This window comes from Mustela erminea, chromosome 14 (assembly GCF_009829155.1).
Source record: "Mustela erminea isolate mMusErm1 chromosome 14, mMusErm1.Pri, whole genome shotgun sequence".
NCBI classification, from domain to species: Eukaryota; Metazoa; Chordata; class Mammalia; order Carnivora; family Mustelidae; genus Mustela; species Mustela erminea.
The window spans coordinates 49664113-49689063 of NC_045627.1; the positions used below are offsets into that span (position 1 = coordinate 49664113).

General features: G+C 51.7%; 1 protein-coding gene across 2 annotated transcripts in view; it reads right to left on the bottom strand.

Annotated features, from left to right (window-relative positions):
- Positions 1–24951, bottom strand: part of GRID1 (glutamate ionotropic receptor delta type subunit 1) — a 682834-nt gene that overhangs the window by 517731 nt on the left and 140152 nt on the right. For both annotated transcript variants that reach the window (XM_032312358.1, XM_032312359.1), the window contains exon 3: positions 13797–14081. In XM_032312358.1, coding sequence (XP_032168249.1) covers positions 13797–14081 — 285 coding nt within the window. The remainder of the gene's footprint in view (positions 1–13796; positions 14082–24951) is intronic.

The window sequence follows — 24951 nt, forward strand, 5'->3', positions numbered from 1 at the left end:
ACCTGGCACCTCACCACTATCCTTCTAGCTTCCTCACTGGAAAGCAGAGTCAGTCCCCTGTAACTCAGCAACTCTGCTTTCTAGCAATCCATCCCACAGAAATACACAGACACGCGCACAAAGCGGTAGGCTCGACACGGGGCCGCACGCAAGTGCACAGTCTCGAGAAACCACCGAGATGAGGAAACGGAACAATAAACCAATAAACCATCCACCTGGCAGAACGCGAGGAGCACAGCGAGGGAGAACCAAGGGGGGCAGCATGGACGGAAAGCCCCAAAGCACCCCAAATACAAAACCCAGTCCAAAACAATACAGGAAGCATGAACCTGCTTCTGCTTTTGAGAACAATCATGCACGTGAACGTGAATGTCTGCACGTCCGTGGGACGTGTCCAGGAAAGTCCTCTCCTTACCTCTGGAGAGGAGGGCAGGGAGAGGGGAGAGGGAGAAGAGGGTGCTATAATTTTTCCCCTTGCTGTCTATGTCGCTTGCATTTTTTTTCATGGGTATTATTACTGACATAATAAATTATTGCAAAGAAAAAAAATCACAAAGAAAAAGAAAGCAGAGCGGTCTGCCCCTCCACGTTTCCTCTCTACCCTTGGGATTCGCAGGCCCTCCACCACCTGGCTGGGCTCTCCATGTCGCCGTCCCTGATCCCAGAGATGAGGCTCCAGCCAGGTGTAATTTAGGCCAACCCACAACACCTCTGCTTTCTCTCAGCCCACGTCCCACACCTGCCCACCCACCCTCACCCCTGCTCACTCCACCCAGACTTAACTTGAACTCCGTAAGTCCTCCCAGGCTCTGTCAGGCAGGCAGACCTCACTGCCTGAAATCCAAATCGCCCTCATAGCTTGGCCTCCATCATGAGCCTCGTTCCCGCTCAGGGCCAAGGGGGCAAAGGCCACACCTGCCTCGCTCACCTCCAGCTCCCCAGGGCCTCACATGGCACCTGGCTTTCAATGGGCAACTGTCCAATGGGACTAGACTGACTGGATTCAGGAGGCCACACTCCAAGTAACCTGAAACCCCAGAACAGGCAGCCATAGGTTCATTGATGTCTTCCAAGGCCAGCCTACAGGAAGCTCCATGGGCAGTCTGACTCCTGCTCTTTGGACGCTCCTGCACCTCTGAAAATGGGACCCCCACCCCCCCAGGCCATGAGAGAGCTACCCTCCACCATCAGCAAGCGATGCTCTGCTGAGAGACAGCCAAACAAAAGCCACCTCTACGTGTGTGTTATTTAACATGAAGCCCGAGCTGCCCTCCCCCATTCCCGTCAAGGGTCTCAATGGCACAGATCAGGTTCCTCCGGGGGATTCTTCGCTGGGCCACCGAAGCCTGGTCCCTCCCAGGAGCCTGCCACCCTGCTTCTTTCTTCTCTAGGACTCGAGGATCCTACAATCTGTGGCTTCTTCCCTTCCAGGCTGCCAGCGGAATGTGATTACGGTGGTCCCTGCCACCCTCCCAACCAGCACAGCCGCGGTGGCCTTGCCTTGACTTTCTAACTGCCACTTTCTCTACCTCAGCATCTGGGGGCCTCATTAGAAGCCTCTGCAAACCCGCTCTGGATGTGAGCAGGAAATAAACAAACAAATAAGCAAGAGGGCAGACAAGGCAAGCAGAAACAATTAAACCGAAAATCGAACGACAGCACGCAGGCCCACGTGGGGAAGGGTCAAGGGTAGCATGGAGGCCCTCACGGGCACTCCATCCAGCCCCTTGGAAGGTGACTTCCAGCAAGGAACTGGATAAACACAGGCCTGGAGAGGAGACGTCCTGCTATCCACAAGGAAACAGCATGGCAGGCGTGACCCTTAGCTTCTCGTCCTGCGTGGCCCTGTCACCAACCCCAGAGCCTCCAGTGGGAAACACGGGGTCGGCAGCTGCCACCAGAACCAAAACTCCCAGGCTTCTGCCCACAATGGAGAGCTGGCAGCACAACGCGATGTCATCTTCATCTCTGCTCCAGGCGGAGGCCACGAGATAGGCCAGCACACCCTGCTCTGTCCTGGGTCCCAGGGAGGAGCAGAAAAAGTGAGAAAAGGTCTAGGGCCAGAGGGAGCTCGATCCCTCAGATCCAGCATTTCATTCCAACCTCCCCAGAAGCCTCTGAGGTAAGCATGTTTATGATGCCCTCTACCGAAGGGAGAAAACTAAGGACGCAAAAGGTTTGTCAGTGTGCCCAGAGATAAGCGAGAAGAAGGCTGAGGCAGGAAGAATGGCCAAGTCCTCCAGCAGGCTCACCCCCAAAACCACCGCAGCCACTCCTGCCTTCACTGTGAGGTGCTGGCAGAAACTCAGGGGGCTGCACACACAGGTTCACTGCTGGAAAGGGGATCTTTGACTTCGTACATCTCTGAAATCCGTAGAAATGATGATCACTGGTGTAACTAGAATCTTATACAGGCTTCCAGTTATGGAACAAGTAAGTCATGGGGAGCACAGGGAATATAGCCAGTAGAATTCTGACAGTGTTGTCCATGAGAGATAGGAGACACTCCGGCAAACACAGTATAACATACAGAGTTGTCCAATCTGTCTCACACCTGAAATGAATGCAATGTTGTGAATCAATGATAAGTCAATTAAAAAATAAAACTCAAAGAAACAAAAGCTTCCTAGAAGAATAAAGGGGCAATGAAATCCCCCAAAATACAGCTTCTTTCATTCGCTCACTCATTGAATATTTATTGAACACCTACTATGTCCCAGGTGCCATTCTAAATGCTTGGTATGCAGCATCAGGCAACAAAACGGACAAAATCCCTGCCTATGTGGCACTCATATTCTCACTAGGGAAAGACAATACACAAAAAAATAAATAAGGGGCAGTGAATTTAATGAAAACAAATAAGGCAGGAAGGAGAAAGGGGTACCAAGAGGAAAAGGAGTGCTATCTTCAAAAGAGTGGGGGAGGGAAGGCAGACCGGGTTGAAGCCAGGCTCTGCAGGTGAAGAAGCAGCCTGCAGACATCTAATATGTCTGTGGGAGGAGGGTCCCAGCAGAGGAAACAGCCAGCACAAAGGTCCTGAGGCCAGATGTACCTGGCATGTTCAAATAGTAGCAAGGAACTGGTAGGGGAATCAATGGGCGTGGAGAGCAAGTGCCCCTGACAGGGGGTAGGCCTGAAGGCCACTGTAAAGGCAGTAGCTGTTATTCCAGCACAAAATGGAGAGCCCTGGTGACCACAGTGGACCTTTGGGTTGACATCTGAGGTTTCCTCAGGACATTTCACAGGGGAATTCCTTAGGGTGCCCCCCCAGCACCCTCCTGCCTCCTGAGACCCCCAAGTGGAAAGCTGTTCTGAAGCCTGTCTCAGAGATCCTCTCTGGACACAAGCCACGTAAGACCCACAGGCCTTCCTCCTACAGAGCCCCGCCATGGCCTCCACCCAGCCAGGTCAGTGCTGAGCACCAGGCAAGAGAAACCCACTTCCCAGGCCAGCAAAAAGGACTTCTTCAGAGCTGGATAGGCTCCGTTGAGACCCCCTTGCAAAGGAAAAAGAAAACTTTTAAAGCAGAAGGTCCTTGCCCCACTATAGTATGCTGAGTGAGTGCCCAAGGCCAGGCTCGTCCACCAGCCCGGGAGGGAGGTGCTGCTCTGTGCATCCTGGAGACAGGAAAACCAAGGCTCCAAAGAGTACACGGCTCACCTGGGATGCAGCAAGCAGTGCAACGGGGACTTGAACCTAGCTCTTCCTGACACGGAGGCCTGCGTACATAACGACCTATGCCACTTCCCAAGGAGGTGCGAGCCATCATTTAGCAAGGGATGCAAAGCCTTCTCCGGCCAGCGAGCAGATGGTCAGGGCTCTCAGCCCTGCTGGAGATGGCTTTGGCCCGAATGCCCGCCACAGCTGCCAAAGGGCTTCCTGGTCTCACCCTGCCATTCCCCTGCCATCCATGCCTCCCTGTCCCACTCCCTCTCTCCCAGTCAGCCACAGGGACCCTCTGGGTCCCCGTGAACCCTCTTAAGGAACAGAGAGGCAGCTAGAGGGAAGCTGTGCACAGGCCCCAGGGCTGAAGTGACCGGGCCCAGGGGCAGGTGACCTACAGTTCTCTCTTTTCAAAACTGATGCTGCTTTCCTGGACAGCGTCCCGCACCTCCGCCAGGCTCTGCGGCACACGTCTGTCAAACCATCAAAGAGCACACAGCGGATGAGTGTATTTTATTGCCTGCCACTTACACCTCAATATAGTTCATTACCAAGAAATGAAGGCACTCTCTTGACGTGGCTCCTAATAGGAAACAGGCAAGCTCTTCCTGACAGAAGGGCAGGAGATGGTTCTGTTGAGACCCAGTAGAGGACACAGGATCTCATTTCACTAAGGAAGCAGGGAGGGATCCAATCTGAGCCAACGGTCTTCCCAGATATTGGGGCCACATCACATGGTGCCCTCCCTGAAATCCTGGTATTAAAAACAACAAAACCTGTTCCCTCTTTTATGCTGGGGACAATGGGCTCAGGGAAAGCAGAGAATCAGGGTCAGCTGGAGAGGGATGGCAATGGGGACCTATCTGTCTTCAAGGGGACACAGTCGCATGTGTGGGAGAGGAAAGCACAGATCTGCTGAGTTCTTGCTGTGGCCAAGCTGACGGGCCCCAGCTGCACAAGGGGAAAGATGTGGGGGCCAGTGCAGCCTTGCCTTCCCGTCCCTTATCCAGGCCTGTATCAGGCATCTCCTCCCGTCCCCAGACGCACTCCGGAATCTGGCGGAGGGCTGAGGGAAACTCAGGGTTAACGAACTTTCATCTTCTAGGGAATGCTACAATCAACATGCCCCAAAGTATAGTTGCTTTGTAATTAGACGGAAGAACAAAACCTCAAACACTCGTCCTGCTAAAGTTACTGTCGAACTTCTTGGTAGGTTTCCTAGCAATCAAACTCACTTACTCATCTCATCTAGAAAAAGCATTTATTACTTCGATTTAAGCTAATGCCATAATGATACGATGTGTGTTATTAATGAGATTCTCCCCAGTGCAGTTCAGTCATCTGGCCTGCTTTGCCAGGGGCTGGAAAGAAGACGTTGTTGGCGCGGAGCGTTAAAATAGCATTTGGTCCAAATGATTGTGTCTTCTGGGAAGTTTCACATCGGGAAGACGCGGGGGTAAGGTCCAATGGCTGATGGAGGTTTGCCATGGGAACCAGTCAGGCCATCTGACTGAGGTGTGATGACTCACAAGAGCCACCTGGGACCACGCAGTGAGTGTCCCCTGCAGGCGAGACAGCTGACCCCCAAACTCCATATCCCCACATACCAAGAACAGAACCCAAATGCGATCCAGGTCTCAGAACAAGCCACAGCAGAGATCACCAGCTCAGAGGCCAAGAGACAACAGGCAGCAATGGGGCCAGAGCTGGCCACAGTTCCTGAGGAATTAAGTCCGACCCAGCACTTAGCAGGTATCAGCAAATTTAATCCACACACTGACCCTATCAGGCAGGGATCATTATTTTATCCCCATTTGACACACGAAGAGAGGACTGCTCAACAAGGTGGAGTGATATGCCCCCCGTCACACAGCTAGAGAGGAAGAGCCAGGATCCAGCCCAGGCAGACTGCCCCCAAATCTAGGCCCCGAAGCACTACACTCAAGGTCATCCTGAGCCAGAGTAGAGGAGCAGACAGCTGAACCTCTTGTGGACCCACACACAGTCCTACCAGGGAGGAATGCTGACTACCACCACTCCTGGTTCCCACACCAGACTTCTTATGATCACACAGATCACTCGCTGTGGGCCAGGACCTCTGCTGAGTACTTATTTGTATAGTTTATGAATTCCTATCCCAGTTCCAGAGATGGGACCAGAAGCTCTGAGAAGTCATCATGGGCTGTAAGAAGGAGGCAGGGGGAGCAACCCACACTCTCTTTTTTATTTCTTTATTTTTTGCACTTGGTACAAAACTCAAAAGGTCTTTTTTTTTTTTTTTAATGCAGTGAAAAATACATCCGTGTTTGTCCCGAGTCATTGTGTTTCTCTCCCTAAAACAGCATTTCCTTATACCAACTGTGTATGTTCTCAAACACACACACACACACACACATACATACACACACACACACACACACACACAAGCTTGCCTTGACACAGAGCAACACTCCACATCCCGGTTCTCAACTTTGCTTTTGTCAACTAACAGTTCCAAGTGTTGGAACTACTCCCTCTGAGTACATAAAGAACTGGTTGTAAATTACATATATATATCATAATATATTAACCAATTTGCTGAAGATGGGCATTTAGGTTGTTGGCCATTTCTGCTGTTGCCAACAATGCTACAATAAATCTTTGTGTATTAAGAAGAGAGTCTACCTGCAGTGTTCCCCTTGAGGACCCAGAGGCAGTGTGTGAGCAGAGCTGTGTCATGAGCTTCGGAACTCAGACCTGGCCGGCCCCCATTCTTTGGCCATCTGACCTAGAGGAAACCTCTGTACCTCTCTGAGCCTGCTCCCACACCTGTAAAACAGGAATAGTACCAGCGCACCGGGAAGAACTACCATGAGATGCTGTGAGATGCTGTCCCTGACATGGGACACTATGGTTAGCCCAGAGCAAGGACTGACAAGGCATGAGCTGTTTCTCACTGACACCTCAGTCACCTGGGAAGTTCAAGTTCTGCCTTTGGCTTGAACTCCAGGCCTTGGGTTTATCCTCAGTCAGATCCCATTTCCTCTCCGTGCAGTACTCCTTCCCTTTTATAAGCAGCCAGTGAGCCTGGACATAGGCAGCTCCTCAGTGAGCCTCTCAGGCCTGCCAGACCTACAATCCAGCCTCACTCCTGGCCAGGCCCCATAATCCAGCCATATGATCTTTCTCTTCTCCACTGCCCCCAGGCCTCCCAGCATACTCTTTTCTCTGCCTAGGACACTCTCCTGCCCTCCTCCCCCCTTGCCCTTTGCTTTCCTAACTTGTAATAGTCCTCATTCAGGTCCTTGTCACCTCCTCCAGGAAGCTTTCCCTAACTACCTTGCCACAGGCTATGGAATGCCCACCAAGAACAAGACTGGCTCAAAGCCCATAGCAAAGTCATGGGAGGAATGTCAGGCCACAGCTTTAGGGAGAGAGGTGGTCTACCATCAGGAGCTGTGCATGTCCAGTGCTAGGACCTAGCTGTGGATACCCAGCCTGTCGGGGAACATCTGCCCTCAGTGCAGAGAGTGAAGTTTGGGCCAGAGAATATGACATTTGTGTGGGGAAGGACTTCTTAAACGATATGAAAAAGAGCTACCATATAAAAGATGAATAAATCTGACAACAATATAGTATAGAACGTCTGTGCATTAAGGCAGACTGAAAAAAGCTATCAGGCACACTTAAAAAAAGAAAAGCCTCAATTTTGAAATGGGCAAAAATTTAAAATGGTAAATAGGCATTCCATAGAAAATAAAAATACCCCATAAAGATACAAAAAGGCACTCAACTTCATCTGCTATCAAGAAAATGTAAAAATCATAGCAAGATACCACTTCACATGAAAATCTTAAAAGTGAAAAGACTACCAGGTGTTAGTGAGGTTGCAGTATGTTACAGATGACAGTATAAACAGGAAAAATGTTCTAGAAAACAATCTGGAATAACCTACTAAAGTGAAACATGCCAGACCAAATACTCCAGCAATTCTGCTCCTCAGGATAGACCCCCAAAAGACTCTTGCACATATGAACTAGAGCAGTCACGGTGGAAAACAGGACAGAAGCCCCTCAAAAAGTTAAAAATCAAACTACCATAGGGCACCTGGGTGGCTCAGTTGGTTGGGCATCTGACTCTTGATCTCAGCTCAGGTCTTAATCTTGGAGTCATGAGTTCACTGGGTACAGATTCCACGTTTTAAAGAAAAAAAAAAAAAGCAACTATCCCGGACCTAGTAGTCACACAACTGAGTATTTACCCAAAGAATATAAAAACACTAATTTAAAAGGATACATGCAACTCTATGTTCAATGCAGCATTATTTACAATAGCCAAGATATGGAAGCAACCCATACGTCCATCCATTGATGAATGGATAAAGATGTAGTATATACATATAATGGAATATTACTCAGCCATAAAAAAATGAAATCTTGCTGTTTGCAACAACATGGATGGAGCCACAGAGTGTAATGCAAAGTAAAACAAGTCAGTCAGAGAAAGACAAATACCACAGGATTTCACTCATGTGTGGGATTTAAGAAACAAAACAAATGAGCAAAGGGGAAAAAAGGAAAGAGACAAGCCAAGAAATAGACTTTTTTTTATATTTCAGAGAGAGACGGAGAGAGAGAGCATGAGCAGGAGGGTAGGGGGGGTAGAGCCAAAAGGAGAAGTAGGCTCCCTGCTGAGCACCTAGCCTTACGTGGGGCTTGATCCAAGAACCCTGGGATCATGACCTGCACTGGAGGCAAATGCTCAACCGACTGAGCCAGCCAGGCGCCCCAAGAAACAGACTTTTCACTAGAGAGAACAAACTGCTGGTTACTGGAGAGGAGGTAGGAGAGAGGGGAGAAGTGAAGTAGGTGATGGGGATTAAGGAGCGCACTTGTCATGAGAAGCACCAGGTGATCAGAACAAAAACGCGAAAGAAAGAAAAAAAAGAGAGAGAAAGAAAGAAAGAAAAAGAAAATTTGAAACTTTAAACTTTAAAAAAGAAATTTAAATGTTCATAAGTTTTAGGGATGCCTGGGTGGCTCAGTGGGTTAAGCCTCTGCCTTCGGCTCAGGTCATGATCTCAGGGTCCTGGGATGGAGTCCCGCATCGGGCTCTCTGCTCAGCAGGGAGCCTGCTTCCTCCTCTCTCTCTGCCTGCCTCTCTGCCTACTTGTGATCTCTCTCTTTCTCTGTGTCAAATAAATAAATTTTTTAAAAACCTTAAAACAATGTTTATAAGTTTAAAAAAAAAGTCTTGAACACAAACCTCAAAAGACAAATACAAATACAAGAATGTTCCAGTGAGCAAAAACCTAGAAATAACCCAAATACCCATAACACTAAAACAGATAATAAATCAGATGATGCTACGCAATCATAAAAAATGACTGCTAACACACCCCGAATCAGATGCATGGATCTCAAAAACCTAATTCTGAGTGAAAGAAGCAGTCACGAAAGTGCACAGAAGTGTGACCCCCTATCTTTAAGGTTCACTAACAGGCCAAACTGCGTACTCTGTCTGGCAGGGTCCGTGCCTGTGTGACAAGCCAGCAAGGAGAGCAAGGACTGGGATCCTAGGCCGTCAGGATCATGGTCACATCCCCTCAGTACGGGAGGAGGTAAGCACAATGGGCCGCACAGGGCTGCTTTGCATCTCTTTAAACTAGTATCAGTTCACAGGAGTTTATCTTCTTATCATTCTTTTAATTTGACATCTACATTATTATCATGTTTGACTTTTAATTATTTTAATAGTTTAAAAACCAGCACACATAGATAATAGCTACTCATGCAGATCCTGACCCATCTCTGGCCTGCGGGCTGGCCCAGGAGTCCACGGCAAACCACTGCACCCTTGGGGATACAGTGGAGGAAAGAGTCCCTGGGGTCCCGTCTTCACACCCCAGCCCTGGGCAGCCTTAGCCAACTTCCTGTTCCTTCATCTATAATAAAGAAACGTTGTCATCGAACGTGGTGGGGACTCTGAATATTTGTTGAATGAATGAGTCAGTGATTTCTAAGATTCCTTCCCGACTACCACCCTCATTCCAGTGTACTCACTAGGGAGAAATTGTGGCTGTAGCTTCTGGCACCCAACTCCCCCAACACACAAATGAATATCCCAGAATTTGAAGTGGCACGTCAGAAAGTTCTCTGTTCTGTTCGATCCAAACTTTTGGTATTTTCGTGTTACAGATTTTTCTCTCCCAAATGTCAGCTTCTCTTCTATTTTCCCTTTTGCTGTCACAACAAGCATACAAGTAATTTCGATGGAATTTTACCAAATGGCACATCTTACATTTTGTAAACTGTATACACACAAACTCCTCTCACACCCCTCTGCCAAGTTCTGTCTCGGGGCCCAGTGATTCGGCTTCTTCGACCCTCAACTCCTGACTCCAATGCCCAGTCCTCAGGTTCCACCAAAGGCAGGTCATTCCTGGGTTGAGAAGGAAGCTGAGGGGCCAGCAGGGAAGAATCAGGACTCCGCCAGCAAAGGAGGGACTTCCCATGTGACATTCACTCACGTCCTGAGCACACCAGCCTTGGGATGCCAAGTCCATTCCAAAGCACTCTTCCCTCCTTCTTGGCATCAACTCTGCCTGGCTAGGGACAGGGAGATGAAGCTGGAGCATAACAAGCCCTAGATTACAGAAATAGGATGGTGCCTTGGCAAAGCACATGGGCATTCAGGTCAAAAAGAACCTCTCCGGGCCTCATGTACTTTACCTGTCAAACGCCAACAATAATCCCACCTCAGAGAGTCACGGAATGGCTTTAACATATATATACATATAATATACATTTAATATATGTAAAGATACTTGTAGATCAGCATCAAAAAAAAAAAAAAAGTCATCATATCCCCAAACCCCTTCTGTTTGACTTTGGAAGGAATAAAACAGTCTTTACACTCAATTTGCTTTTTAATTGGGCTCATCTGCAGCTCGTGGTGCAGAGGTGGGGTGGAGGAGGGGCCCTGAGGAGTTCTGGAGGCACCATTTGTCTCGGGCATTTCAGCAGCCTGAGTCTACCCACTGCTCTCAGACGAGCCAATGCCAGCCATGCTGAGAAGACACCCACCCCCCTCCTCGGGGGGCTGCATGTACTGCAGCAAAGAGCACATGACCTTCCACCACCTTGGCCCACCTAACACAAGGCAGGGGGCAAAACAGGCCAGAAACCAGACATGCACGAGGAGCAAAGCCAGTACAAGTGGTGGGAGTCCAAGTGGTTAAAGTCTACAGCTTGGAGCTTGGCCTTGGAGGCTGTCAGATCAGGGGACTGATGTCCAGGGCCCACAAAGATAGAGGTCTGGCACAGAATCTGATGAAAGAGCTTTGGCCTCCAGAAAGCCTCAAGCCAAACGGATCAGCACCAAAGACAGCGACACTCCAATGTATAGCAGTGCCCGGGTATTCCATTAAACCCCAGCACCCATAGCAGAATCAGCAAACACGTCAGGCTGCCACCAGCCCCTCCCCTGTAACACGGAAACTTCACAGAGCAACCATGGCATTTTCTGTTGCTGAGCCAATACAGCCTCGGCATCCCTCTCAACACAGCATTCGAGGTCCTACCAGTTGCCTGTCTGCTAGAGGAAAGCTATCAGTCACCCTATGTCTTTTTGGAACCACTGATAAGGTCCAGGCTGGTTGAAAACTAACTTCAAGGAGCACCTGGGTGTCTCTGTCAATTGTCTGCTTTCAGCTCCGGTCATGTTCCTGGGGGTTCCTGGGATTGAACCCCTCCTCACACTCCCTGCTCAGTGGGGATCTTGCTTCCCACTCTCCCTCTGCCCCTCCCCCTGCTCATGCTCACTCTGCCACGCTCTCTCTCTTTCTCAAATAAATAAATAAAATCCTTAAGAAAGAGAGAGAGAGAGAGAGAGAGAACTAAGCTCAACCCCACCAAAGGTAGCAAAAGCGTCCATGTCAGAAAAGGGGGCACACCTTTTGGTTTGACTGGAGGTTCTGGGTCAGAAAAGGAGAGGAAAGGGGCAGGGCAATATATCTGCAGAATGAAAGATCCTAGCCCACCTCCCCGACCTCAGAGGTGAGACTATCAGGTGCCTTGTCTTTCTTCCCATTCTTCCTTTGTCTTATGTGAAAATTGTCTGAAAACCCCATATCCTCATAAGTGGACTCATTCACACAGTGACAACTTCTTGGGCCCTTCTCCGTGCAAGGGACGGTGCTCAGCAGCAGGCACACAGCAGTGAACAGTAAGTGGCCCACTCTCCTGGAGCTTGTAGCCTGGTGTGACAGTCAGTGCTCGGCAGCAATCAGCCCTCATGAGTGGGTCAGGACAAGCTGAGAGCAGGCTGAGCGGGGGGAGACGTGTGTTTGTGAGAGCAGCTCCCAGGAAAGAAGGGAAGCAAGTGCCATCAGGTGTCATTCACCAGGTACAAGAATTACAGGAGCCCAGGCAGGGTGGGCAGGCCACAGAGCTGCTCCCCGCCCTCCTGTGGCTAGAGTTCCCCCCTCCCAGGCCTTGGGGAGAACCAAGGCTTGAAGAACTTCTATGGACCACAGCACAAGGAGAGCAAAGACGTCTGAAGAAGGGAGCCGGAGGGCGTGCGGACCCAGTCCCACAGCACCCAGCCCCGGCGGTGTCCACCGGCTAGCCACAGAACACACTGGATGCTCAGGTTGAAACATCGGTAGAAGAGATTCTCAGAGAAGGCCGAGGCACTGAGAGGTGCCCTGTGAGCTCCTCCAGCACCCCCCACCAAACCCCGCACAGTGCCAGGGATTGAATGCAGATGGGAAGGAGAGGCCAGGTGCCAGCCAGTCTCTAGTTCAAGTGCCTGGAGCCTCGGGTCACCCTTGTCTCTATCACCACCTCATCTTCATTTCGGCCCAGTGACTGTTTGCTCTTCCAATTCCTTCTGGAAGACTCCAAACAGCATATTTGCTCAAGAGTGGAGGACAACTTTCCAGTCTTAGAGCCGCAGAATATTTAGGCAAATGCAAACATATGCTGGCTTCTCTTCCTAGTTACATTCTTGGCAAAGGAATGATTTCACCAAGAGACGAGGCAAGACTTTTGAGGGCCCACCCATGGCACCCTGGCCCCAACCGCTGGGCCGCCGACCCTTACCAGCACCCCTCCACCCTTTAAAGACATGTAATGGGAGTGGCGGTGGCTATGTAAAGAGGGCACAGGGATCCTGCTGAGGGCACCGCCGTGTGTCCCGACTCCGGCCACAAGAATGTACCCATGATAAAGCTGCACAGATGTGAACACGCACACTCAAGTGTCCGCAAACCAGAGAAGTGTGGAAAGGTCTCGGGATCGCACCAACGTCAAGTCCTCCTTGTGGTATCATGTGAGTTACACCACATATTGCCCACCGCGAACCTGGGTGATGTGTGCGCGGGATCTCTCTGGACCATTTCTCATAACTGCACAGGAATCTCAGTTATCTCAAAATTAAAAGTCTTTTTTATAAAAACACACAACATGGAAACCATTTCATCTTAGGACTAGGACTGGCCTTTCACAGGACAGCCATAAGAACACCTAAAACTAGTTCTCCAAAGCCCATTTTTTTGTGCATTTTTAACCAACAGATTTTATTTTTTTTCTTCTGGGAGGTCTTCAGAAAAGCTGTGTCCATCCATACCCCCATGATCCCAGACTGGTCCTATGACCGTGGAGGTTCCCCACCCCTGCCCTCTGCCCCCGCCTGAGACCCTGACACTGAGGGGAGACCAGGGAGCTGGGAGGGTCAGGTGACTGTCCAGTGTGAGGGACGGTCTTTGAAGAGGGGTCTTCTGAAAGGACTGTGCTGGCCAGCCTCCGCCGCTACCTACGTGCAGCCCTTTGGATCCCTGCCAGCAGTTTATTAATATTTTATTGAAAACTCTAAGATGATTCAAACTTTAGCTATCATGATAAGGTGTTGTTGCTAGGCAACATTCGTGCCTGTCTACAGATCTGCTTTTGCAGCTCTCCCCCCATTTGCAAGCTCAAGGCTGGGCCCCACCAACCCCAAGACCCACTCCACCCAGACCACCCACCACCGTGTACACCCAGCCCACCCTGAAGCTCTTGGCCGTCATAGCAGCGGCCTGGCTCGAGGGGCTCCCAGAGCCCAAGGTGCCTCCCAGGAGCCCCAGAGCAAACCCCGGCCGGCCCCCAACTCACCATACTCGCTGTCATAGAACATGACAAACTTCTGCCAGCGCAGCTCTGTCACCAGCCTGAGCATGACGTCGTTGAGGCGCACAGGCGGTCTGGAGGCCAGCGTGTAGGCCTCCCCGTCGGGGCTGGGGTTCAGGTGGCAGGCAGTGCGCGGAGACCCTCCAGGGTTGCGCTGGACAAAGAGGTGTGGGATGTGCATTGCATCTGTGAGGGACTGCAGGGCGTTGGCAGACGCACAGCCGGTGGACGTGACCAAGGCCAGAATCCCTTGGGTCATGAGGTCACAGGCTGGGGAGAGAGGGGAGAGAGAGGGAGAGGTCAGCCTGGAGACAAAGCCGCACTGACTTTGATCCGCGGGGCCCAGGCCTAGCAGCTCGCGCCCGGGGGACCCCCAGGAAATGCTGCCTCCCTCCAGAGACTGGGAACCACCCCGGGCAAGGCCAGCAGCTCTCACATGCGGAGTCCTACTAAGACTTTCAGGGCTCCTGCCAGCTAGATGTTCTTACACCCATTCCGCAGCTGAGTAAATGGAGTAAATGGAGGCCAGGAGAAGGCAAAATCATTTGCTGTGGGCTACTCAAGGAGGGATGGCAGGACAAGAATCCAACCCACATCTGCTTTGAGACACCGTCACAGCGGCTCCATTAGCCATTCTGTTTCCCACCCGGGTTGTGAGCCCTTTAAGAGCCAAGAACACATTTTGTTGATCTGTGTATCTCTAAGGCCAAGACATGGGCCATGAATATACTGTGTGCTTCATGATTATTGGCTGAACCGAACTGGTTGGGGCTGAAGGGAATGAATTACATTAGAAAGTCAGGGAGACACTTACCCCAGAGGACTCAGGTTGCAGGCAAAAAACAAAAAAAGAAAAGAAAAAGAAAGAAACGCTAGGTCTTCTGGCCAAGTCCACCTGATTTATATCATAAAATATGGAGTCAAACCCCAGATGAAGCAGGTGCCCAGAAGCCCAGGATTATTCAAAAGCTGATAATCACAAAGGAAGACGCTGCTAGGCAGAGGCAGAGCCGGAGGGAGGGAGGCGCCAGCAGCCTGGGCCAGGACCGCGGCACGGCACGGCTCATCTTCACGAGTCACCCAGGAACCGCAAGGGACGCCCCTTTCAGCCACACACTTGCATCTTTTGGGGACATCAGACCAATTAATAGAAAGATGCCCATCCCGACACCGCAACCCACTGCACCAGTTTGGAAGTAAACATTTATTAATAAGGCTTATGTGACGGAGGAATGTGGGAAAGCAGATGCAACTTCAAAACACAGCCTGTGAATGTCAGCAGGCCATCTGCTGCAGACGGCAGACTTCTCAACAACTTTTGACAATGCGGTTGTTGCGGTGGAGGGCCTTTGGGTTTATGTAACGTCTCCGACGAGGCTGAGAGAAGGAGACCAGGAGCAGGGGAAACAAGTCCAAGGGGAAGGAAGCAGGGGCGGGGGGAGGAGACGCCAATGCGTCTTGAACCTTCACACTCACTCCTCAAGACTCCACATCATCAGTCTGGCTAAGGACCTCCCATCTCGAGCTCCCCCTGCACCCTGTACTTCCCCCATCCCGGCACAATGCATGGCTGGTGTAACTGTCTGTCTCCCCTACTGGACCACAAACTCCAGGCGGCCATGGGCTACGCCTGTCCTGCTCACCATCCTTCCCTAGACACAATCCATTCCCCAGCAGAGACCAGTGCAAGGTTACAGTAAGCCTTAACATTTTCACGCCCTTGGGTCAATAATTCTACTCTAGGCAGTATCCAAAGAATAGGATTGGCTTGAGAGCCCCAAACACTCAGAGGACATTGATCCATACTCTCAAAATATCTCTCACAATCAAAAAGATGCAAATAGGGGAGTGGTTAGGAAAAATGCTCCATTTGTTGAAAGCACACGTAGCCTTTAAAATTGCTTATGAAAATAATACAGTAACATGGGAAAGCGCTTGTCATAAAAGTTATGTGAAAATAATACGAAATTGTATGTATTTTATTGTATCAATTAAATAAAATAACACACATGAAGGAAAGACCTGAAGAGAATATTGCAAAATGCTAAAAGTGACTGCATTTTAGAAGAGGCCTGAACTGATTTTCCGTCTTTTCTCTATTTTGCCAAAATTTTGAGTCGTGAACAGATAATTCTTTGAGAAAAGGAAAATCATCTTCCGGTGATGGGTAAGTAGTGAAGCCATGAAGGAGGAGGGACTATTTTGTGAGAATTTTCTCCGTGCCAAATACTGTTGAAAACTTTGTGTATTTTGTTCTCACGACACCTGTGTTTAGCAGGTGGCTTCGCGTCCATTTTCCAGATAACAGGCCGGGAGGAAAAAAAAAGCGATAAGGGACCTGGCTGAACTGAGACACAATCCAGTTTAAAAAAGACTTCTGAGAAGCAGCTAAGTGACCACCGCGGGACACAAAATGATATGCTCCCCAGGACTGCAGTTAGGCAAAAAGCATGCTTGGGGAAAAGGCAAGAGAAATCACCAAAAGGCAGGAGAAAAGCAAGGCGCTGTGATGCTGAATGAATTCCTCCTTATTCTCTTGTACCTACTCTCTTCATTCCCAATACACCGAATTTCTACCTCTAAGAAGTAATCACACAAAATGACCTGACATCACAGGGATACAAGGCTGTCCAGACACCCAGCCCAGGACACCCATGATGGTGCTCATTTCAGCTGTCATCCACCCCATCCAACGCCCTCCCAGGTCACCACCTGACTTCTGGGGGCAAAAACCTGCACCCGCTCCATATACACCAGTTCTGAAGTCTCTGAACCTCTCTGAGCCTCAGTTTCCCCACCTGGGGCATGCAACCCACTGCTCCCTGCAGACTGGTTCCTTCCTTCCTGCATGTTTCATACATACACTCAGTACCCACCCCCCTCACTATGTGCAAAGCCCTGCACTGCGTACTGGAGGAGAGTAAAGAGCAAGAGAACATCAAGCCCCGACTCTGAGGGGTTTGGACCCACCAAGAAGACAGACTGCACAATCCAGCCCATGAAGGAGAGATGACGCTCCTTGAGCTCAGAGAGGGGTGACATCAGGGCCTTGAAGAAAGAGGATTTAGACCAGCATGAGAGAGGGGTGCCGTGGGACAAAGACAGGGGCCAGGCAGCAGGAACATGCTCAAGGAACAACTGCCTGACTGGTCATCTTGCCCCATCCTGCTGGTAGCCAGGGACACCAACCTCTTGGCTGGACCTGGGCTCACCAGGGCAATGGAAGACACCCTATAATCTAACCACAGGTCTGGTTAAGGGTCCTCCGGTCAGCAGGCTGTGGCTAAAGGCATGTTTCCTTCCTGAGCCCCCATTTCCTATTAAATGAGTGTAAGAATCTCTCCCCAGCAGAGTTCTGGCAGCACTGACTTAAAACATGCATAACAAAATAGCATGGAGGACAAGGGGAGTTAGAGAGGAGAAGGGAGTTGGGGGAAATTAGAAGGGGAGGTGAACCATGAGAGACTATGGACTCTGAAAAACAATCTGAGGGGTTTTCAGGGGCGGGGGGTGGGAGGTCGGGGTACCAGGTGGTGGGTATTATAGAGGGCACGGATTGCATGGAGCACTGGGTGTGTGTAAAAATAATGAATTCTGTTATGCTGAAAATAAATAAAAAAATAAATTTAAAAAAAAAAAACATGAATAGCAAATCCCAGCCCCTGCCGTACACAAGAAAGAAGTTAAACAGGTATCAGCTTCCTGCCACTCTCCTTGGGCACACCCATCACCCCATCAATATCCCCACCCAAGTCACGCCCAGGATCCCAAGAAAGAGTAGTTAAGAAAGAGAGGGACCTCACCCCTGCTGATGAAGGCCCTCCCTGCAGAGGTGGGGCTGGCTGTCCTGCCCCTCGGCCACCTGCAGCACCATGCAAGCTCCTCAGGCCACCAGCCTCAGGGACAGGGCGGGTGATTAAGGCTGGAAGCCTCGCCCAGGCACTAATGGAGAGACCCAATGCCAGTCAATTTCCAATCTGTTATGAATGGCCTGCTAATTGGGGCACAGTTGAAATGATGGTTATTTAGAGGCTCCTAACATAAAAATAATATGATCAAAATACATCAGATCAAAGCCAAATCAGCTATTAGCTTAATCAAGGTTGTGTGCTCATTCCTGGGAATGGACGTTATACAACTCATACCCAGACTGTAGGGAGAGGGGCTGAACCCCAGTGCTGGGGTCCCCTGGCCGGGGTCTGAATCTGGGCCCTGCCACATACATGCTGTGGGTCCTTGGACAGTGCTGGCCCTCTCTGGGCCTCTGTCAGATGAAGATGATGGCACCACCTCCCAGAGCTGTTGTGCATGTTCCAAGAAGGGTCTCGGTGTGTGAAGAGCCATTTGCACTGTCTGACACCCAGTAGGGATGCAGAAGCCACCAGAGTCATTGCCTCTTTTACTTGGAGGTGTTTCTGTGGCTTGCTACAAGATAAGAGCCTTAGTTACCATTCTTTGCCTCCAATATCATGTGGTCATAAAGCGGCTCTCTCTCTTGATTGCAAGAATGCAGGCTTGATGGCTTGATAAGGGCACCCTGAGAGTGGCTCATCAGCTGGGAAAGCAAAAAGCAGAGATGAATGTGATCAGCTTCCAGCCCCCTCCCCATGCTTGGCGGCCTGGGAGAGCAGAGGGTCTCTGTAGAGGTCTGTGCACTGCCCAGTGGCTTCCCAGGAACTGGGGGAAAGAGAGTGCTCAGAGCTCGAGCTTGGGCCCAAAGGAGAGGACCCATGAGCTCTGCCAGGATTCCAGGACAGCCCCACAATCCCATTCCCGCCACTGTCCCCTGAGATGCCATCCTACTGATCCAGGCTTTCCCGGACACGAGACCCTCGGGGTAGGACATGTCAAGCACAGCACCGGCCACATCATGGGACAGATAGGCTCTCTGTAACGCTCATTCCACCTGAGCTTTCTGATTTCCTGGTGAGAAAACTGAAGCACAGAGAGGGTTGGCCTTTCAGCCAGGGCCACACAGCCAAAGAACAACCAGCAAAGAGAGTATCAGAAGCAGATGACCAGAAGCCTCTAGAGCCAGTCCTGGAAGACACAGTGGCCAGTAGGGGACACAGTCCAGGATTCCTGGGCTGCTGTAACCCGCACTTCCCTGGAAAGAAATTCTGAGGGCAGCTCCACACTGAGCGCAAGCCCTGAGGAAGGAGCTGGCAAGTGGGCACGAGGCCTCTCCTGGCTGACAGCAAACCCTTGGCTTTATCAAGTCACTAGGGGCCCGCAGTGGACGCTGTTGGTGAGAGAGGTGCCCCCAGACATTGAGGTCACTCCAGGCACCAAGACTCATGGGGGCAAGCAATAGCCCCAGAGGCCTTGTGCTGGAAGAGACCACCCAGAAATGATGTTGCCCACAGCCACCCCGGCCTCCCCTCCACCAGACGCCCGCCCCCAGTCCCTGCACATTCACACCTGCTCCTTCTGGAAGACCAGATGTGGTCCTGGTATGGTGGGATCCACCATGTGGGCCCTGCACTTCTGAGGACAAGGTCCCCTAACCTCCTGCGCTAATTGGCCTCTGTCCTCCCTCCAAGAATCCCACATATTCCAGATGGACAAGGCAAAAGAGGCCACTCCACCTGGGTCAAAGCAGACATGCCCAGAGCAGCCTGACAAGACTCTGCTTGTCTCAGCAGGCAACAGAAGGGAGAGCCAGGCTCTGGGCAGCCCGGGGCTTAGCCCTGCCCTCCAGAAGGAACAGTCTGTCTCTCACCGGGGGTCCAGCACCTCTGCCTGCCCCCTAAGTGGGGCTCCCGGCGACAACTCGTTATTCTAATCTCCTTAACAGCCGTGAGCACTCACCCTCCCAGAGCCACCCGCATTATCTGTGCCTTTCCTTTCCTCCTTTCAGCAGGCACCGGCTTTATTAATATTTGAATTCTAAGGGCTAATGCTTTAAATTAAGGTAGCATTTATAAATACTTTATAGTTAATGAATAATTGACCAAATTTAGTATTGTCATAACTCATAGTAAATTATTGATCTAGGAAGAATAAATATTTTTTTCATGTTTTATTAAGACACTTAAAAAGGTAAACAAAACCACGAAATGGGGGGAAAGGGTGGCAGCACCAGACAAAGGCAGAGGTTAGAGCTCTGGTCCTACAGGATGCTGACCCTGCCCTCGCTGCTCACCAGCAAAGGACACCCCAAAGGAGAGTCAGCAGAGCCTCACCTCCTGCCCTCTGGTGGATCCTGTCCCACAGACCTACTTAAATCGTGCACTCCCAGCAGCTTCCGCCTGCCGTCACTCCCCGCTCCTCTCAGCTCAGCGTCTGTCCAGTCATCATTCCGGCTCTGTCCAGCTGTCATTCCGGCCATCATTCCAGCCACTCTCCTGCAAACAACCTCATGCCCCGCTCTCTCCTTAGGTAGCACAGCTGCTGAAATCCCCAGTGAGAGTCCCCCCGGCTGGTCAAACTGCCCTCCCCCTGCTCCATGGCTGTGAGCAAACGGTGGAGAGCCAGAGAGACCCATGCACCCAGCAAGGTGGTTATTCTGGTCACCGATCTCAGCAAACGGCGCACCCCTATCCACCACGTGTTCTTGACCCTTCTCTCTCCCTGACCCTCTGCATCCAAGCCATCACCAAGTCCTGGATGTTTTATAAAATATGTAAATAAGTCTTGGGTCTGTCAACTTCCCTCTGCCACCTTGGTTTAAACCACCATGACATCCCCCACCTCGACCTACCTCAGCCTCCCCGCTGATCCATTTCCTGCCTTCCACTCTACACGCCACAGCGCAATGGCCTTCGTGGAACACCAAATAAGCTGTGCTTCTCTGCTTACTGTCCACATTAACTTCCCTCTGGCTTTAAAATAAGATCAACGCTCCCAACCAGACCTGCAACCCCACACCCATACCCTGTGTCCCAGGCAGCGGCCTTCATGCCCTAACTAAGGTATACTCCAAGCTCTCCTTGCTTCTAGGTCTCCACAAATCTCCCTTGGTCTGCAGAGCTCCTCCTGCAGCCGGTGGCTGGCTCCCCTTCTGGGTTTCTGTGGGTAACCGTCACACCCACGAGAGAACTTTCAATGACCTTTAGTTTCCCTTACTGCACTCTGCCTGCATACCATCCACCAACATTTGCAACTGTGGACTACTTTGTGTGGTCTCCGCCAGGCATCTCATTCATGACCCATGAGCCCATGGGCAAAAGCGCGGGCATTCCGCTTACCCTCTGAGCCACTGGCCCAGCGCCCAGCCCAGCACAGCACAGCAGAGCAACAAGCTGTTTAAGACTCCCACCAACTCTGCAAGAAAAGCACTACTAGCATCCACAGTTCGTTGGTGAGACAGAGTTTTCAAACCTGTCAAGGTGCCCAGATACTCATGCCCTCCCAAAAGGGAAGCCACGTCCCCAAATCTGGAGAGTCTTCACGCAGCGCTTAGACAGTGCCAAGGGAACAGTGAGAGAGAAGTCAGTGAAGACCCCAAAGTACCTCCAGGCTGGGAGCGCCCATGCCCCTGCAGCCTCCCTTCCCACCCAGCCCAGGTGACCAACAGGAGCAGCTCCAGAGGGTTCCCCTGGATGCTGGAGTGTAGCCTGAGGCAAGTGAGCAGCTGGTGCAGGCAGGACACAGGGAGCAGAGCAGGAGGGTGGAGAAGAGCTGGCAGGACCATGCCAATCTCTGGGGCCTCATCCTTATGCCAATTAATGAATCAAAACTGATTCCGTGCTCCCACAGATTGGAAACACAGGGAACACGGGGTGGGATCGTGCTGCCTTATTTATAGCTCTCCAGCTCCTCGTTAATGACTTTTACTGCTCCGCCAATGGAACGCTGGGCTCCCGGGCTGGATTCACACAAAGCCTACACCGTGGAAGTTAAATCAGGACAGTGACAAGTCCTGGGAGACTCAGAGAACCTCGAAAGCAGCAGTGCACCCAGGGGCTTCCTATAGCTCTCTCTGCAATCCAAGCCCAGAGCTCTCTTCCTGGGCCCCCCCCCCAACCCAGCCTCTGAATGCCACTCCCTACTCCTGCCCACATCTCTCATCAGCCTACTGGTCTCCCTGCCTCCCAGCATTTCTTTCTCTCACCCATTTTGCAGACCAAAGTTCAACAACCAAACATGCTCCCCAAAATTCCTGCCGTGCTCCCCATCACCTGGGAGTCCAGTTTGTGAGATGTCCCCCAGGGTCCCCCAACTCCACACACCAGCATGGCACCCTTCTATTGTCCCACATGCCCCCAGCTCTGTGCTCATATCACCATGCCCCTCTCCCAACCTCTACCTTCACACGTGCTGATTCCTTTTTCTCAAAATGCCCTTCCTCCACCACTAAACTCCTCTTCCTCCTCCAAGACCCATCCCAAGTGCCTCTTTCTCTATGGAACTTTCCTCGACTTTCCCATGCTAAGAAAAATTAATCCTCCCTTTCCCTGGAGGTCAGAGTATTTTAGCCTCTCTATCAAGTCTGTATTACTGGACTTCATGCTTAATTCCTAAGGTTCCAAGAATAGCGAAACTCAAGATTGAGTTTCACAGCTTACTGCAGGTCCAGGGCCTGATACAGAGATGATGAGAAGATGTTCAGGACAGGAAGGAGGAAGTGAACGCACAGATGCCTAGGGACAAAGAGCTGGGAATGTCAGCGCCCCAAGGTGAACGAGTCCCCCACAGAATCCGTGGATGGGACACATGTCGGCAACGGGGCAACGGCAAAGTGTGTCTCATCCTGGCGCAAGCCTAGCCCTAGGCAGCACGGGGAGAACTAAGACTGTGGGCTCTGGGGTCTCCTGGACTTGGCTCCAGAATCTAATCTCTGCAGAGATGAGCCCGGGGGCCAAGGGACACTCCCTTCCTCTAACTCTGCCCAAGAAGGAGAGACGGTATGGGGGTGGGAAAGGGACCGTGCAAACTGTGGAGAAAGCAAGGGTGCTGTCTGGGAGTCGACGAGGCAAGGGAGAGACGCACCCAGATCTCTGAGGAGCGCCGGCTCCCGGGGCCTCGGAGGCGGGACAGCTCAGGTCCTGAGCCCAGGTGGCAGCCTGGCTCAGAGAAGACAGCAGGGGACAGCTGGCGGCACAGGGAGTTCAGCGTTCCCAGGACATGCACTCAGGGACAAGGGGCATCCTGTATGGCCGCAGCTGGGACAGGCTTAGATACTCCAAGGTAGGCAAGACAGCGTTTTCACCTTTAGAGCCAGAGGGACTGGGGGTGAGGACACAGCCACTCTGCTGCTCTGGACTCCAGAAAAGACGGGAGCCGTGCACAGATGGCCGCCAGGCGCCATAGGGGGCCCGGCCCATCCGCCTCATTGCTGAACCCACAGTTCCCCAGGGAAGTGGGTACTGCTACCCCACTCTTGACAGGAGGAGAGAGCCAACATCAGGGTGTTGCCCGAAGTCAAAAGGAAGCCTGGATTCAAACCCTGAGCTGCCTCTGACCCACGAGACAGGCAGGGCCCCAGCTAGAGCTATGTGCCCTCAAGCAAGTCACTTCAGCTGGGCTGAACCTCAGCCCTCACTTACCAACAGGCTAATAATTGTCCCCACCTCTAGGGCTGCTGGGAAGATGGAATAAGCCAGAGGCCAAGGCTGGATGTACGCCAAGAGGCCAGATCCCAGAGCCTGACCTCAGCCCTCCCCACATCCCTGGGCTGCCCAAGGCCAGCTCACATGTGCCTCTCCCCTCCTTCCACCTGCATGTGTCTCCCCAAAGCCAAGGCTGTCCCATCACCAGACCCGCCCGGCTTAAGTGCTCCTGCCAGGCCTAGTGTAGACCTCTCAGACGGGGAACAGAGACTCAGGGAGGCTACTGGATCTCCCTTCCCATCTCAACCTATGTCTGACTTTTCTAGCTTTCTCTGGCCATCTCTCTCATTCCCCTGTTGTTGCTTCTCACTTTCTGAGCCTCAGCCTAAGTTCTCTCTCAGAGTGCATGCGTGTGTGTGTGTGTATGTGCGTGTGCGTGTGAATCTCTCTCCCCCACCAGCCTATGCCCTCTCTCCCTAGTAGGGCTGACTGTCCCAGAGGAACAGAGCCCCATGTGTATGCCTTGACTCCCAATCTCCACCCTGGGTGTATAAGCTGGCCCACGGATACCCGCCAGCTAGGTCCTGAGCGCCCCATTTCCTCTGACCACACACATAAGGGGTTAGTGTTCCAGGAGCAAGTGTCATCTCTCAGCCAGCGCCCCTTCCAGAAAGCTGAGAGGGTGTAGAAAAGTCCCCATCCTGCCTAGCTCCAGCTCTGAGCTCCAGCTCTGAGACCCCACACTATTCCTGCGGCTTGGCCTCCCAGGAGGCTTCCAGGAGGCAACGTCTAGGCTCTGAGACACAAAGCAGGAATACCAGAGGCTCTGCTGTGTCAGGCTCACATCTCCATCATCTGTGTTCCCCTGGTAGAAACTCAGCATTCCAGACTCAGTTCAAATGCCTCTTCCTCTCCAGAGGACTTGTTCCACCAGTTAGGACACCACAGGCCCTGCTTTACACACAAGTACAGTCAGAGCGCACCATTGTTTGTTCACAGGTCTCTGTCACACCCTGGACTGAGTCCCCTAAAGACCTCTCCGTCCCTGGCACCAAGTCTGAGACAGACACCCAGAGAGGCCTTGGGGGAGCAGGCAACAACAGGCCAATTTTGGATGGACATATGCTGGCCCTGATCTACCCACCACCACAGGGGCAGCCTAAGATGGCACTCTCACTCAGGGCAACAGGTTGTTATGCCCCGTGGGTCTGTCTCTAGGGTGAATGTCCACAGGGACACCCACACAAACCCCACAAGCCCGAGCAGGTCAGGCAGGCATGGATCCAGCCCACTGTGCTATGCCCTGGTCTATCTCCCAATGGAGCCCGGTCCTGAAGCACTAGCCAAAGCCCCCCCCCCCCGAGTGGGCAGAGATAGCCCCCTCTCAAGGGGAGGATCCCCACCACTGGACCCCAGCTTCTGGGCTTTGCTGACCCAGGGAAGCCCTTCGTCCATCCTGCCACGTTCCCCGACTCTATCACTGGGAGGGCCGCACTGGCCCTCCAGAAGGAAGCCTTGAGTTCAGCATTGCCACCTGCACGATGTCCCTCAAACAGGGTGTGTGGACCCCCTTTAGGTGCCACCCCTCCACAGCCCCACCCCGGCCCTCACTCTGCTCAGCCTAGCTGCCCCCCTCCTCTGGCTGC